At 43.6% G+C, this 17,220-nt stretch overlaps 1 protein-coding gene across 5 annotated transcripts in view; it reads left to right on the top strand.

The window, feature by feature from the left end:
* The window catches only part of LOC125446708 (CD276 antigen-like), a 312,391-nt gene that overhangs the window by 64,406 nt on the left and 230,765 nt on the right, over positions 1 to 17,220 (top strand). For 3 of the 5 annotated variants that reach the window (XM_048520439.2, XM_048520442.2, XM_048520441.2), the window contains exon 2: positions 5,936 to 6,112. The exons of 1 other annotated variant lie outside the window; for it this stretch is intronic. In XM_048520439.2, coding sequence (XP_048376396.1) covers positions 6,052 to 6,112 — 61 coding nt within the window. In that variant the 5' untranslated portion in view covers positions 5,936 to 6,051. Of the gene's footprint in view, positions 1 to 2,586; positions 2,680 to 5,935; positions 6,113 to 17,220 lie in introns of all 5 variants that reach the window. One more of the 5 variants, XM_048520440.2, reaches the window with a different exon arrangement.

Here is a 17,220-nt window from a genome sequence, read left to right on the forward strand (position 1 = left end):
TCACCCAGGGCTTAATGTTTCATATCTTCAAGTCATTACCTTATACCATTTTCTGGAAATTAAACTGTTGACGTTTGGTTTACTTTCAAAATATAGACTTACAGCTTGAGGGAGAAGTCCATTTCAGGATTAAATCATTTGAACTTTTTGATCTTCTTGGCCAGTGTATGATACAGCCAGTGTAGAACAGTTAAAGGTGTTGCTTTTAAATTTGTTCCTGGAAGTTGTCTTGTGTGCATGGAGTTGGCATCTGAAGCTTGAGAAAATCATTAACAATTTGAGAAGTGCTGTGGGCTCGATGCTTAAGAAGTCCTTTGCCCATTGCTGCCTATCATTCTGATCCGCAACATTAAAATTAATGTTTGTAATTTGCACTGTTAGTTTAAAAAGTATCATTGCTCACTCATGTCTGTTCTCTTAGCTCTTCAAAGCAGTACGTAGAAAGTACAACTATGTTCATCTAGGCTCTTTGTTCTGCTGTTAATGATTGTTAGTATCCTTGTTGCAAGTACATATTGTGTCTTCGAGCTTTTGCCACCTGTGTGAAGAGAGGAAGACTTGCATTTCTCAAAGCCACCAGAAACCTAAATAATTGATTTAACCATTTTTGAAGTGCATTTAACAACATTTATGTAGGCAAATTTCAGCTGTGGACCATGTAAAAACTTATCTACAATGGACGTTAAGAGGAGTCCACTCTAGCTGTATGTTGCAATGTAGGGATCGTGAAGCAATAAAGGCACTTTTTTTTTGAAAAGAACGGGTAAGTTTCTGAACCAGTGACCATGCTGACAGGCACAATCTTTGACCCATTTCTTCCCATTACAAGAGTGTGGCAGATGAACATGTAAGTAGTGACACTCCATGTCAGTGGTGTGGAATGGGGTGTATGTGGAAGGTAACTGTGGCTCACCACCAGCTTTCTGGAGCCTGGCAATTCCTTGCTGACGGCTGTCCTGACAAGTGTTCTTAATTGCCCTGGTTAGCCAGGGAAGTGCCTGGTATTGTTGAAGTGGAATTGAGTAAAGCAGTGCCGCCACTTTGAGTTGGACAGCCACGGAATAAAAGTTGACAACACGCGTAGGAAGTATATGTATGTTTGATAATTTAGAGCCTTCAAGACTACTAAATTGGACTACACTCACTGATTTAACAATCATGTCCAGTATTAATTCCATTTGTTGGACTAAATAAAATTTCAGATATCCAAAACGTTGCAACCTTAGTAAGCTAGTTGAACAGCAGTGCATCGAAGTACTAAGACGGAACATGCAAAATTTGATACCTCATGTTGGCAATGCACACTCCCAAGGTCTGGTACAACCGGTCTTACAATGCAGCTTCTTCTAAACTGCCTCAATGTGGTTTCATTGCAATTTCAGATGACTGGTTTCTGTCTTTCCAGTGTAACGTCTGGGCAAGGTTGACGAATGTGTGTCAAACACTGACCACTTCTTCCGTGTTTGAAGCCAAGCAGCTACGTATAATTGGACTCAACCTCTTTTGTTGTGTTGCTTAAGCTTTCACTGTGTTCCAGTTCAAAATAGACTAGCAAGGTCAAGATGTGACTTCCAACTTGAGCATCTTCAGAAGCCTGTTTACTGCATTTTAATACTGAAAACTGCGTTACATGATAACCTGATGCTTACAGGCTGTAATCTTTTTACCCACTTAAAACTAGGAAGGACTGTAATGTTTTTAGTTTTATTTTTCTACTTCTACCAATGCTTTACTTTTAACTTTGTTTCTATATGTTGCTACTTGTACCTTCGTACCTAAGTTAGTGCCACGTGTTGTGACATGTTACACTTTTCACTCTACTACTTGAGTACACATGACAGTAAAGCTTCAATCAAACCAGATCAAGTATTCTGTGAATAAAAACTGACAACTGCGGATGCTGTAAATCAGGAACAAAAACAGTTGCTGGAAAAGCTCAGCAGGTCTGGCAGCATCTGTGAAGGAGAAAACAGTTAACGTTTCAGGTCCAACCCTACCTCCGTATTCTCTGAACTCTATAGAGATAGTAGGAGCTGCCGATGCTAGAGAATCTGAGATAACATGGTGTAAAGCTGGATGAACACAGCATGCCAAGCAGCATCAGAGGAGCAGGAAATGAAGACCTTTCTGAAGAAGGGTCCTGACCCAAAATGTCAATTTCCTGCTCCTCTGCTGCTTGGCCTGCTGTGTTCATCCAGCTTCACACTGTTATCACTATTTTATGCTATGTCTTCTTTGCATTTAACTGACTCTGTCCTTGCTGTATTATTTACACCTAGTGGGGAGCAGGTTTGTGACATCACTATATAAGCAGTTCCTCAACAGACATTACTCATTAATTTGCCTTGCCAAACTCCTATCTGATGTGAACAGAAAGTTTCAGCTTTGTCAGTCAATGATGGATTTAAGTCTCGATCTCATGTAGGGGAAAAAAAAGCACGTGATAACTTCCTGTGGTATTTCTAACCACCAGTATTGTGAATGTGCAGCCAATTAAGATGTTAATAGGTGTTAATTACATTGTTAGAAGATTGTTTATTCTTAGGATCATTCTCAGTTTGCTTTTTGTACCGTTTTTCTTTTCAGCTGTTTCATGTCTACTCCCAAGAAAGGAAGGTGCGGTGAATGATACAACACCTTTCATAACCTTAGAGTGCCTCAAATTTCACAGCTTATTGAGTGAGTACTTTTTGAAGTGCAGTCACCATTGCAAAATAGAGAAACATGGCAGCAAATTCATGTACAGCAAGTTGCCACAAACAGCAATGAAGTAAATGAAAAGATGATCAGTTATACTGATGTGGATTAGAATTAATAGTGGCTTGGAAACCTGAAGAATTTCCCTTCAGTTGCTCAAATTACCATATGATCTTTTTATGTCCTTGTCGCATATTCAACCCTATTTTAAAAACAAAATTTGTTACCACGTGCACCAGCAAATATATCAAACACTCGCTACCATAAGACCACATCATGCACTTGTAATTGTAACTGTTAAAACACTTAGAGACTGCATCACTGTTTTGGATACAAGTACTTAAGGTCTGTAGGATTTTGAAAACATTGCTTATTCACTGAAAAATGTGCATTAGTCCCAGTGGAAATGCAAGTGTTCTTTGATGCAAGATCCAGGCAGGCAAAGTTGAAAAGCTGCTGTGGCACAGAGGCACAAGAGAAAAAAGAATAACTTTCAATGCAGGAAGCCTATAAAACAGATAAAACGTTGCCCCTTTTGTATTCAAGTCACAGGCTTGCCTTATTGTTCAGAAGAAGAATCATGTCAGACTTGCAATGTTAACTGCGAACCAATGTTAATTGTGTTCCTCGCTCCAGAGATGCTAACAGAGACCCCCTTTTACTTTTTCTTATCCCAGAAATTTTTATTTCTGTCCTTTTCAGCTCAGATTTCCAGCCTTTGCAGAAGTTTGCTTTTATTTGTTAGTTATTGCTGTATTGTACTCTTTATTAGAAAGAAAGCGACCCGTTGTATCTGACTCAACGTCTGGCTCCTTTTCCTGAGATATGGGAAGTATTTCCATTTGAACAACTGGCTGACCAGAACCACTTCTCTCCAGCTGTGTGGGTGCCATGCTGGAAATTCTCCCCCTCCCCCTCCCCCACCACCTCCACCACCTCCCCCACCACCTCCTCCTCCACCTCCACCCCTGTGTTTAACAGAATGCAGACTGTGTGTCCAATGTTACCGATTATTGAAAGGGCTTAAATAGCGGCTAGTGGTTATCACTTGATGCTCCACAGAGCCAGGGATCAGGGTTCGATTCCAGCCCCAGGTTGACTGCCTGGGTAAAGTTTACACATTCTCCCTGTGTCTGTGTGGGTTTCCTCTGGGCGCTCCGGTTTCCTCCCACAGGCCAAAGATGTGCAAGTTGGGTGGATCGGCTGTGCGAAATTGGCGCAGACCCGATGGGCCAAATGGCCTCTTTCTACACTAGTGTTTCTATGATTCAGTTGATCTGGAAGCAAGTGAGTAGGGCTCTGAATGCAAGGGTATTTGTGAGGTAATGGGAACTGCAGATGCTGGAGAAAACTTTCTTTGACCAAGGGTCTAGGCCTGAAACGTCAGCTTTCCTGCTCCTAAGATGCTGCTTGGCCTGTTGTGTTCATCTTTGTTATCTATGAAAGGATATTCGAGGCAGGTTTTTCTGGTCCTGGGTTTAATGGTCTTGTAAGTGCCATGACAATTAGGCAGGGAGGGCCATGATCTTTACCGGAGTCTAGAGGCGTTTCCTTTGCTTTATGACTGAGAAATGTGTGTGTGTGTGTGTGTGTGTGGGCTGTGATCCTTGTATGCATTTGTTTAGCTAGTTGGTGAATGTATGCAGTGGGAGCAATGGGAATACCTATCTTGCTGAATTCCAAGCTATTTGGAATTGGTGAGGACCACATTTCATCTTTTCAGTGCATTTCTGAGTTAGCTACTGTCACAGGAGTGGCAACTGGGGAGCTGCTACAAACCAGGGAAAGAAAGAAAAATCTTGCATTTTACTCATTCCAAAGCCCCTTTCAGCCAACCAAGAGAACCTTGGAAATGGGGTCGCTGTTGTGATGTATGAAATGCAGCGGGTGAGGAGATGGCACAGTGGTATTATCATTGATAACCATGTGGTGCTGGAGGAACGCAGCAGGCCAGACAGCATCAGAGTTATCCTCTGCTAGCTCCACTCATGCTGCCTGGCCTGTGTGCCTCCAGCTCCACGCTGTGTTGTCTTTGACTCCAGCATCTGCAATTCTTACCATCTCTGGGATGGGCAGTAAATGCTGGCCTGGCCAGCGATGCTTGCATCCCAAGAACAAATTAAATAAAAAAAAAACACAGATAATAGGAACTGCAGATGCTGGAGAATCTGAGCTAATAAAGTGCGGGGCTGAATGAACACAGCAAGCCAAGCAGTGTCTCGGGAGCACAAAAGCTGACGTTTTGGGCCGAGACCCTTCATCGGAAAAGGGTCGAGGCCCGAAACCTCAGCTTACCTGCTCCTAAGATGCTGCTTGGCCTGCTGTGTTCATCCGGCTCCACACCTTGCTATCTCAAAATTTAAAAAAAAAACAATTTGTGCAAAGTGACACAAATTGCCATGGCTGTAATAACAAGCTGTTGTTTTGATGGTGAGGAGTGTTGGATAAGCCGTAACCCTACTGAATGTCGAAGCGAGCTTGAGAACTGAACGACCTACTCCCACTCCTATTTCTTACGGATAAATATTTGAGAATAATAGGTAGATATTTCTCCAGAGACGTCTTGTGTTCTCTTCTTTTGAAAGATTGCTGTGAGACACTTGAGAAAGCAGATGGGCCTTAAATTAGCTGAGACATTTATGCATGTCTCTCTGACCCAGGAATTGAGCCCACAACCATTTGACTTGACTTTGGCTCAGATGGTAGAATTCCTGTGCCTCTGCTTGCGCACAGCACTGGACTCCGGTATTTGACTATTGCTTGTAGGTGCTTGTACAAAGTACAGCCTCATGTGACTGAGGTGTCAAAAGTGGCTGTTCCCTGTCGAACTGTACCCCAGTGAAACATGGAGACCGTCAGCTGAAAAGAACTCAGAACAGTACAGGCCCTTCGGCCCACGATGTTGTGCCGACCTATTATCCTACTAGATCAAACTATGCTGCATACCCTAAGTTTTACTATCCTCCATGTGCCTATCCTAGAGTCACTTAAAAGTCTCTGGTATCTGACGTGGAATTTTTGCTTGGTAAATGGAAATGAAGCTAACGTGGGGAAAAATGAATTGAGTCACACGTCAGCCACGATCTTATTGAAAGTTGGAATAGTTTCAGTGGTCTGAAGTGACTGGTACAGGAATTAGCATCAATCTCATTGTGAAATATTTCCACAGCCTAAGTTCTGCCAAATTTGTATTATGGGCATTATTCCTACAATATCTGTTTACTTGTCTTGCCCACAGGCATGAAGCTGACTGTTATGGGAACTTTGTGAATGCAGGGCCGTAATTGAAAGAAGTGAATCGTTTGAAGCTGGTTTCCTTGCTGTCAGTGCCCGATTATATCACGAGGTCCAACGATGTACAATGCCATCTTGTCTGTGTGCCTCACTATGTATTTGCTGCTGGGACGCTGTAGAGGTAAGACCTTAGCTTCACACTGCTGTAGCATGTTGACACTCTGCACAGGCAGATTCATGTGCAGTGATGGTTGGTAAATGCCATGTAAGGACACAATTTGGGTGCACACAACTTAATAACAAAGAGATAGTAGGAACTGCCGATGCTGGAGGATCTGAGATAACAAGGTGTGTGGTTGGATGAACACAGCAGGCCAAGCAGCATCAGAGGAGCAGGAAAGCTGACATTTTGGGCCTAGACGCTTCCTCTGAAGAGTCTAGGCCCAAAACGTCAGCTTTCCTGCTCCTCTGCTGCTTGGCCTGCTGTGTTCATCCAACCACACACCTTGTTATCTCAGATCCTCCAGCATCTGCCGTTCCTACTATCTCTCTCACCATCAGGAAGGGCATGGGCAACAGATTCAATGAAAACAACTCCTCCATATGCAAGTTACCCCATCCTGACTTGGAAACGTATCGCTGTTTCTTCACTGTCGTTCGGTCGAAAACTGTGAATTAGCTCCTGAACAGCATTTGAGATGACCTACAGTAAATGGACTGCAGCAGTTCAAAAAGGCAGCTCACCTCCTACTTCTCAAGTCCACCTGGGACAGGCAATAAATACTGAACCAGCCAGAGAAGCTCTTGAATGTATGGGGAGGAAAAAAAATGAATGTATCAACACACATTTGGTATATGAGCACATTCATGCATAGGTTACAGATACTACATTGAAGGAAAAGTTAAATAAAACTGTTAAGTAAAGGAGTACCAGAAGGAGGTGTTGGTGGGAATTACGTTTTAAAAAAAAAGTGGAAAGTTTTTTTGTGTGGAGCTTTAAATACCAGCCTTGATTTGCTGGGCCAGGATAACTTGTGTTTCTGTTCTTCAAAATATATAAAAGTGTATCAGTATATATTGTATGGATGTTTCCCTACTTCACCAACGGATCTTTCTTAAATAGTGTGGCTTCCTTCACGATCTTTGAAAATGTCGATCAGGGAAGATTGTCCACTTGAACTGTGTCTTTTAGTGTAATTTCTAGTGTATCCCAAACCAAGCAGTGCTGGAATCCCTACAGTGTGGAAGCAGGCCATTTGGCCCATCGAATCCACACTGACCCTCTGAAGAGTATCCCACCCAGACACAGCCCACCTACCTTACAATCTTGCATTTCCCATCGATAATTGTGGAAGAAATTAGCAGGTTGTAGAACGTTTGAGTAAAGTCAGTTTCGATAGGGCAAAAAGACTGTGACAGACAAAAGGATAAAAGGAAGTGTTAGCTCAAAGTGTTCAACCCCCACCTCCCCAGCTCCTAGTAACTGCTATCATAGTAAAATCTAATCACACTTTTGCCCTAGTCAGTAAAATAAGAGCATGTTAGCAGAAAAATAAAGCCTGCAGCACAGGAAGATGATGAGATACCTGGAGAACGTTAAGCTTTGGACCAAAAATTCACTCTTCTCTGTTGTGTTGACTTGTTTGTGTCTCTCTGCAAATATCCTGTAACTCTGCATGGCTGCAGAGTCTTCGGTATCTAACCTTTGTCAGCGTTGACCCTCCGTGATATCCCCAATTTAAAAAGTTCTCTTTACCTTGAAGTCTGACAGCTGCAGCCCAGTTATTCGTGTATTAAAAGAAATTCTTTTGACACTAACCCACCCAGCTTACTCCTCCCTGCATACAATGGGTAATTTAGCATGGCCAATCCACCTACCCTGCACATCTTTGGCCTGGGAGGAAATCGGCACCCCCCGCGGAAGAAACTCACGCAGACGCTGAGACAATGTGCAAACTCCACATAGACAGTCGTCAGAGGCTGGAATTGAACCCAGGTCCCTAGTGCCATGAGGCAGCAGTGCTAACCACTGAGCTGACTGTTCCCTGAAAATGATCCTGGGAGAGGGGAAAAAGGAGATGAATCAGCAAATTCTGTGTTTTTGTTTCTGATTTCCAACATCCGCAGTTCTTTCAGTTCTCAAAGTTACCTCACACTGTAGTTGTATGGAGCTCTGATTGAACTGTACAGTTTTGGTTTCTTTATCTAAAGAAGGATGATATTTATAACAGAAAACTGTAATGGAGGTTCACCAATCTAATTCTTTGGATGGCAGAGTTTGTCTAATTGGGGAAAAATTTGAGGAGCCTGGGTCCATATTCTCAAGTTTTAAAGAATGAGAGTGGACCTCATTGAAACTTATCAAGTTCTTAGAGGAAATGACAAAGTGGATACAAATAAGATGTTTCCCCTGGTGAGTCTAGAATCGAGGTGTACAGTCTCAGGATAAATTAGATGAGGATGAACTACTTCACTCAGAAGGTGATAAATTTTTGGAATTCTCTACCACAGGATGCTATGGAAACTCCACCCTTGAACATGTTCAAAAGAGTTCAATTGATTACTGAAGACGAGTAGCATGAAGGGATATCGAGAGAGTGCAGAAAAATGGCATTCTGGTAGATGAGAAGTCATCACTTAGTTGAATACTGGAGCAAGCCTGATGGGCTGAGTGGCCTACCTCTGCTCCTATGCACTCATTCTGCACTGTTTACATTTTGCTGTTGTGATGTGATTTTTTTGGGACAAAATTAAGCACAACAGCTCCAAAGTCCGGTCCGAATCTGAATATGAATACAATAAAATCAAGTTATGACTGCACCCTTGGGACAACCATCTCACCATGTTGGGTGAGACTCAAATACATCGCAAGGTGTGCTGGGGCCAAGTTTAACATCTCAGGCATTTTAATGAAGCAGGTATGTTTCAACTTTGGGGGAAAAAATATAGACATTCCCACCTTCTGTCCCCTAACTTTTTTTCCAGAAAAGTGGAGCTATGTGCATGTATTCATGTGTGACTCGAGGTGTAGCATGCTCATTTCCAACTGAACAATTCACAAAACCTCATTAAAGGCATTGTCTAAACCTATGACAACTACCATCTCGAAGGACAATAGCACCTTCTCAACCCGTGACCTTGTCACCTAAAGGACAAGGGCAGCAGGTACATGGAAACACAGCCAACTGCAAGCTCCCCTCCGAGCCACTCACCATCCTGACTTTGGAAATGTATCGCCATTTGTTCAGCGCCACTTGGTCAAAATCCTGAAACAGCCTTCCTCAGGGTATTGTGGGTCATCCCACAACATGTGGACTGTAGCAGTTCAAAAAGGCAGCTCAACACCACCTTTTCAAGGTCAGTTAAAGGATCGGCAATAAATACTGGTCTTGCCAGTGATGATCACGTCGCATGAAGGACTGAAGAAGTGTTTTACGATGCAGGCTAGCTGATTTATCAGACAGAAATTTCATCTGTCCTCCTTTTTCATAGCAGAGCACCTGCCGTAGGTAAGAATGATGCTGTGGTCTCAATGGTTTTGTGATGTTTTTCAGCTTCAAAGTAATTCCTTTTGCTATTAATACAGTTTATCAACATCAGATTGTACTGTTGGCAGTTAGCTCATCTCACCACTGTAGATTCCCAGCTTTCAAACCCTGGTGTGACCTTTACAATGTTTCCAGCTTTCTTTTAAAACCATAGTGTGTTTATAGAATGAAACATAATGGAGGGTCAAGTCTGAAGGGAAGACTGGTAATTCCAATGGTAACACTCTTCAACCAGTTAAACTTTATATTTCTGTGACCCTCAATTACATAAGCCGCTTCATGCATACCTTGGTTGTCCATAATTCAAGTACTTATACCCAGGATGTTTTTCTTTTGTTTACTTATGTTGGGATTTTTAAAAAAATGTTATACCTTGTTCCTCTTCTCATGTTTCATTTAGCAAATGGAGGTGAATATTTTTCAAATAATTCCACTCACTTTTAGCTTTAAACAATCCATTGTGGGAAAATTGTTTCCGAATGTGGTGATGGGGATCAGCTGGAGGACACCGGATTGAAGATAATTAGCAGATACCCAGGAGTGGAAATGAGGAGAAGCAGTTTTAGTTGCTGGGGTATGACCTGGAACGTAGGTAGGCTGAACAAGATTCACCTGTACCATCCGAAAGAGAATTGAATAATACGTTGGAAGGTAGAAATTTTCAAAGCTGTGGAGAAAATCAGGAATGGAGCTAATTCGATAACTGCTTCACAGAACCTGCATGGACTTCATGGGTTCAAGTATCTGAGGAAAGGATAAATGCAACACAATAAAAAATACAGTGATCAAGTTTCTCCTGGGGTCATTCATGTATACTTAACCTACCCATTTGAGGTATCAATCACAGGGTCATACAGCACAGGAACAGACCCTTTGGTCCAACCAGTCCATGTCAACCACGTTTCCAAAGTAAACTAGCCCCAACTGCCTGGCCATATCCCTCCAAACCTTCCCTGTTTATGAATGTATTCAAGTATCTTTAAATGTTGTAAATGCATTCATCACTTCCTCTGGCAGTTCATTCCACACATGCAAAAACAAAGAGCAAAAACTAAGTTGCTGGAAAAGCTCAGCAGGTCTGGCAGCATCTGTGAAAGCAAAAAACAGTTAATGTTTCAGGTCTGGTGACCCTTCCTCAGATCTGATGGTGGCTGGGAAAACATCAGTTTTTATGCAGTAAATAGGGAGGTGGGTGGTGTAGGTAGGAACCAATAAGATAGAGCCCAAAGAGAGAAGACAACAGCTGGACAGACAAAGGAGTTGCTAACGATCAGGTAGGACTTGACTGACTACCTACCTCGACTCAGTCTTCTCTCCCCGGTCCAGTCCCTACCCACACAGATCCAAGATTCATCTGAAGCCTTATGCCAGTTTCAAAGCTTTCAGTTTACCGGCTCCAGCCACGTCCTTTTACCATGGATGTGCAATCCCTTTTACACGTCCATTCCCCACCAGGAGGGTCTTGGGGCTCTCTGCTTCTTCCTGGACCAAAGACCTGAATCCTCCCCACCCACCACCACCCTCCTTTGCTTGGCCAAGCTTGTCCTCACCCTCAACTTCTCTTTCAACTCCTCTCATTTTCTTTAGGTAAGAGGGGTTCCCATGGGTACCTGCATGAGCCCTGGTTATGTCTGTCTCTTTGTGGGGTACAATGGAACACTCCTTGTTCCATTCCTAATCCGGCCCCCACCCACAACTCTTGGTCCGATGTACCGATTGATATCATCGGTGCTGCTTCCCTCTCTCGACCAGAATTGGAAAACTTCAACCATTTCGCCTCCAATTTCCACCCTGCCTTCACTTTCACCTGGTCTATCTCTGACTCCTCCCTCCCCTTCCTTGACATCTGTTTCCATTTCTGAAGATAGACTGGCCACTAATATCCATTACAAACCCACTGACTCCCACAGCTACCTGGACTGTACATCTTCACATCCTACATCTTCACATCCCACATCTTTTAACGACTCTATCCCATTCTCTCAGTTCCTCAGTCTCCATCGCATATGTTCAGATGAGACCAACTTTGACAAGGGAGCCTCCGAAATGTCTACCTCCTTCCTCAACTGAGGAATCACCAGCTCCGTTGTTGACGGGACCTTCAACCAGGTCCGACCCATCTCCCGTATTTCTGCCCTCACCCCTTCACTTCCCTCCCGCAACAGCGATAGGGTTCCCTTTTATCCCCACCTACCATCCCACAGCACCCGCATCCAGAAGATCATCAGACACCACTTCTGCCACCTCCAGCAAGATGACACCACCAGACACACATTCCTCTCCCCTCCCTTGTCCACCGTCCGCAGGGACCGTTCACACTGGGACACCCTGACCCACATTTCCTTTACCCCCAATACCTCCCCACAGCCCTATGGCACCTTCTACCGGCGAAGGTGCAACACCTGCCCATTTACCTCCTCCCTCCCCAGTTTCCAAGGGCCCAAACATACCTTCCAGGTGAAGCAACACTTCACCTGCACTTCCCAGAATCTAGTCTACTGCATTCACTGCACACGATGTGGTCTCCTCTACACTGAGGAAACGAAGGGCAGACTTGGTGACTGCTTCGCAGAACATCTACGTTCTGCTCGCAAAAAAGACCCTGATCCACCTGTTGCCTGCCACATCAATGCACCACCCTACTCCCTGGCCAACATCTGTCTCAGGCTTGCTGCAGTGTTCCAGTGAAGCCCAACGCGATCTGGAGGAACAACACCTCATTTTCCTCTTGGGGGTCCTGCAGCCCTCCGGACTCAGTATCGAGTTCAATAATCTTGGGCCCTAAACTCTCCCATTCCCCAGCCCTCTACCCCACACACCAGGCCTTGTTATCTCATAGCCTGCCACTACACACCCCCTGTTATTAATCACTAACAGCCCCCATTAACAACTATTCACCCTCCCAGCCTGATCGTTAGCAACTCCTTTGTCTGTCCAACTGTTTTTCTCTCTCTTTGAGCTCTATCCTATAGTTTGCTCCCTATTTTCTGCATATAAACTGATGTTTTCCCATTCACTATCAGTTCTGAGGAAGGGCCACTGACCTGAAATGTTAACTGTTTTCTCCTTCACGGATGCTGCCAGACCTGCTGAGCTTTTCCAGTAACTTTTGTTTTTATTCCTGATTTACAGCATCTGCAGTTCTTTTGGTTTTCATGAAAAATTAAGTTAACCCTCGTGTCTTTGTAAAATTTTTCTCCTCTGTACTTATGCGGAAGCCTCCTAGCCTTGAAATTGCCCACCAGAGTGGACTGTAATTCAGCTTATCTATGCCCCCTCATGATTTTATGAACCTCTATAAATTCACCCCTCAGTCTCCTGTGCTCCAGCTTAAATAAAGGTCCCGGCCTTTCTAGTCTATTTTTATATCTCAGACCCTCCATTCTTGGTGACATCTTGGTAGATATTTCCTGAACACTCTCCAGTTGAATCATGCCCTTCTTGCAGCAGGGCAACCAGAACTGGACAGAGTGTCCCAGAAGAGATACTGTTGCTTCTGAGAGTCCGAGGTCTTTGTGGCTGTCCTCGCTAGACAGTGTTGAAGGTGAGGTCATAGAATATTTCCAAGTCAGAGGTTTAAAAAATGAGAGGTAGGCGTGAATACGGATTTGAAGACATGATTTATTCTGCCCCGAATGTTGTTTAATGGCACAGCATTCTCAAATGGCCACATGGCTTACTCTGGCTTCTAATTTGTATATTTGTACATTTTATTTTAAAAGCAATAGAATTGAATAATCTGTAAATAACCGAGAAGATACTAATTCAGCTTGCATAAAGCAGTTTTAAAAGAAAACAAAAAATCAACCTCCTGCAACTGTCTGTTTCACCAGTACCATTTTGCATTTATTGGTTGCAGAGATGCATGGAGCTATCTTACCAGAAGCTTGTTCGCTCCACGCAGCTAATGACTTCCATTATGATTACACCGCTCCTGGAATAACTTTGCGGCTAATGTATTCCAGCAACAAATCTGTGCTTGTCCCAGGAGAACTGTGGCTCTCACTTGTCATAAATTTGTTTTTAACTGTTTGCACCTTCTTTCCTACTTCATGTCCTTGTCTGAGTTAGAGGATGCAATTTTTCTGTCTCTTCCCTTGGGTGCAAATCCCTGGGCGTTTTTTTATTGAAAGATTAGATTCCCTACAGTGTGAAAACAACAGGCCCTTCAGCCCAACAAGTCCACACTGCTCCTTGAAGCATCCCACACAGACTCATTCCCCCTATAACCCATATATCCCTGAACACTACGGGCAATTTAACATGGCCAATTCACCTAGCCTGCACATCTTTGGACTGTGGGAGGAAACTGGAGCACCCAGAGGAAACGCATGCAGGCACGAGGAGAATGATCAGACTCCACACAGACAGTCACCCGAGGCTGGAATCAAACCTGGGTCTCTGGTGCTGTGAGGCTGCAGTGCTAACCACCGAGCCACCGAGCCGCCCCTGCTTTCCTGTTGATAACCATTCTACATCTGTGCTTACACTTTCAAGGGCCATTCTATGATATGGGTATCACAACAAAAAGGCTCAATATTTCTTGAGAGTTACGAAGTGCTGGTGACCAAAGGGACCTTGAGTGTCTGAAGAAGTGTCCTGACCCGAAACATCAGCTTTCGAGTCCCTCTTGCCGTGTTCCTCTAGCTCCACACAGTGTTACCTCTGACTCCCTGCATCTGCAGTTCTTACTATCTCAGACCTTGGGTGTCATTGTCCAAAATTCGCTGGAAGCTAGCGTTCAGGTATAGCAAGCAACCAGAAAATTAATTGGTATGTTGGCCTTCATTGTTGAGGGATTTGCGTACAGGAGTGCATTTGCCTCACTGCAGTTGTACAGAAATTTTGAGTGAAATTCATATAGTTTTGGCCTCTTTATCTACAGAAGGATATATTTGCCGCACAAGAGTGTAACAGGTTCACCAGATAAATCACTTGGTTGGCAGGATTTGGCTTATAAGGAAGGGCATTTTGAGGATTGCATTACTTATCGTTGCTCAGGAGAAGCTGATAGTGAGCCGTCCTCTTCGAATTCTGCCATCCACGTGCTGTAGATACACTCACAATGCCATGGGAATGGAATTCCAGAATTTTTGACCCAAACAGTGAAGGAATGGTGAGTATATTTCCAAGTGAGTGGCTTGGAGGGAAACTCTCAGGTGGTGGTGTTCCCACATGCCTGTTGCCCTCATCCTTCAGGTGGTAGAGATCCTGGGTGGGGAAGGGACTGTTAGAGCATTGATAAGTTATTGCAGTGCATCTTGTGGATGGTACATGCTGCTGCCAGTGGTGGAGGGGATGAAAGCTGACAGTAGTGGATGGGATGCCGATCAAATGAGTTGCTTTACCCTGGATGGTGTCAAACCCCTTGAGTGTTGTTGAAGTACACACATCCAGGCAGTTGGAGAATATTACTTTATTTACCTGACTTGTGAATTGTACGTGGGGGACAGGCTCTGGGAGACAGGTGAATTGCTCACTGCAGAATCCCGAACCTCTAGGTTTTCTCCTTTAGGTGTAGTATTTATGGAGTTCAAGTTCTGTTTTCAGCCACTGAACCTCCCCTGTGACCTTGGAAACCTCAGCTCTCCCAATTCAGTTGTAAAACAGGAAGGTACTACCAAAGATGATGATACATCCAGCACTTGCATCAAATTCATCTGGTTTTAATTGGAGGCAATGACCAATTGTGTAAAATTCTCATGCTCAAATCCTTGCATAGTCTTATGACACCGTCTCTCTTTCTAACCTGCTGTAGCCCTACAACGCTGAGATCTCTGGGGCTCCTGAATTCTGGCAGCTCACCCAACGCCATTTCTTCACTCCACTTACTGGCGTAGGTTTCGGCTGTGTACCTGCTAACTTGTGGATTTTCCTCCCCCTCCCCTTCTTTTATGACACTCCTTAAGGCCCATCCCCTTAATGCCAAGATTTTGGTAATACCCAGTGTTCCATTCTTGGACTCTCTTGGGACAATTCACTTTGTTGAAAAAACTAATTTTAGTTTTCTCAAAATGGCAGAGGAAGTAATTGAACAGTTTTTATTTTTAGTTTTCTTACTTTAATATTGGCAGCAGTACTGACTATACATTTCAAGGCATCTAAAGAAAAGCACAACACAGAGGATCCACTGTGTCCTTGTTTATGATTAAAATGGGTGATATGCAGTTGTACCTTTACATATGCTGTAAATGATCACATTGTTAAGGTGGTGCAGTGTCTCAGTTAAACTGCCCCATTTTAAAACCACAAAGTCTAATTGCTATGAATGAATGAATGTGGTTGGAGGTCAGAATCTGCTGTGGAATATGTGCAATTCAAATGTTCTCACGCTTTCTGGGCTCTGAGGTGAACAAAGGGAACACAGCAGGCAATAATTGGCATTCTTTATCTTGTAGCTTTTTACACTATTTAAATTTTAATATTCATAAAACCCCCACAGTGCGGAAGTAGGCCATTCAATCTATTGAGTTTACGCTGAGCCTCCGAACAGCATCCCACCCAAACCCACTCCCTTGCCCTCCCTGTATTTCCCATGGCTAACGCTAACCTAACCTATACCTTCTTTTTACACTATGGACAACTCAGTATATCCAACCCACCTAGCGTGCACATCTTTAGGCTGTGGGAGGAAACCCACACAGGGTGGAATCGAACCTGGATCCCCACGTGTGAAGCAGCAGTGCTAAAGACTGAGCCACTCTGCTATCCTGAACAGTTGGGGGAAAATGGGACCTGTGGTCTCGGAGCTTTTGACAGGAGCTAATATATCTCCAGCCTCGATGTACAAAGCCCCATGGCACTGTTTTGAAGAAGACCAAGGCAGTATTTGTCCCGTAATTGATGTGACAGAAATCTTATCTTTGTTACATTTGCTGTTTGTGGGAGTTGCTGTGTGCAGGTTGGCTGCTATCGTTCTTCCATTCCACGCATCGCAGTCAGCTGTACTGGGTTCTGAGGTGGCCCGTGGCTGCAAAACATTACATGTAAATAAAAGGTTTTTTAAAAGTCTGCAACAGAAGGATAATGTTTTGCAATCAGTGATGTCTGGAGTATAGCTGATGCGAACGAGATGCAAATGAATTCATTTGCGGATGTGATATCTGGAGTTGTTTCTTTTATAAATGGCTACTGCTGAACCCAGATCTGATCTGTTCTCCTGATTTGTAGATGCGATGATTGATTTTGTTTTTACCATCAGCGGGGTATTCATACCTGATGAGTTGATGTGTCATGAGAGCTAACAAAAATAAGAACAAGACATGAGTAATGTAGCACTGAAACATTCAATTGATGTTCCAAAATCTTGTGATTTCAAATAAACCTGTTGATTGTAACCTGATGTGATGTGACGTCTGACTTTGTCCATCGAAATCCAACACTGGCACCTCTACATCGTACACATATTGCAGTCATGTGGGCACTGTCATGCCTTGACTAGGACAAAGCATTTGGATTAAAAAATGCACATGCTTCCCTCAACATGTCATGCTACAAGTGGTCCCAGTACGATGGAGACTGAGACCTTTCTGCTATCTGGTCACATGATAGTGACAGGATGATAAACATATCTCTTAAAGGAAGATGATGTGTTAACTGTGAAACAGAACATTCATCTCTTTTGTAACAGTTTGAATGAAATGAAAAAATCAAATTTGTCATCTCCACCAGGACTTTAGGCCATTAAATGCAATGGAAATGTTTGTCTTGCCCTGATCAAGGCGCAGCTTTGCTTTTGTGG

This window comes from Stegostoma tigrinum, chromosome 36 (genome assembly GCF_030684315.1).
Source record: "Stegostoma tigrinum isolate sSteTig4 chromosome 36, sSteTig4.hap1, whole genome shotgun sequence".
In the NCBI taxonomy this organism is placed as follows: Eukaryota; Metazoa; Chordata; class Chondrichthyes; order Orectolobiformes; family Stegostomatidae; genus Stegostoma; species Stegostoma tigrinum.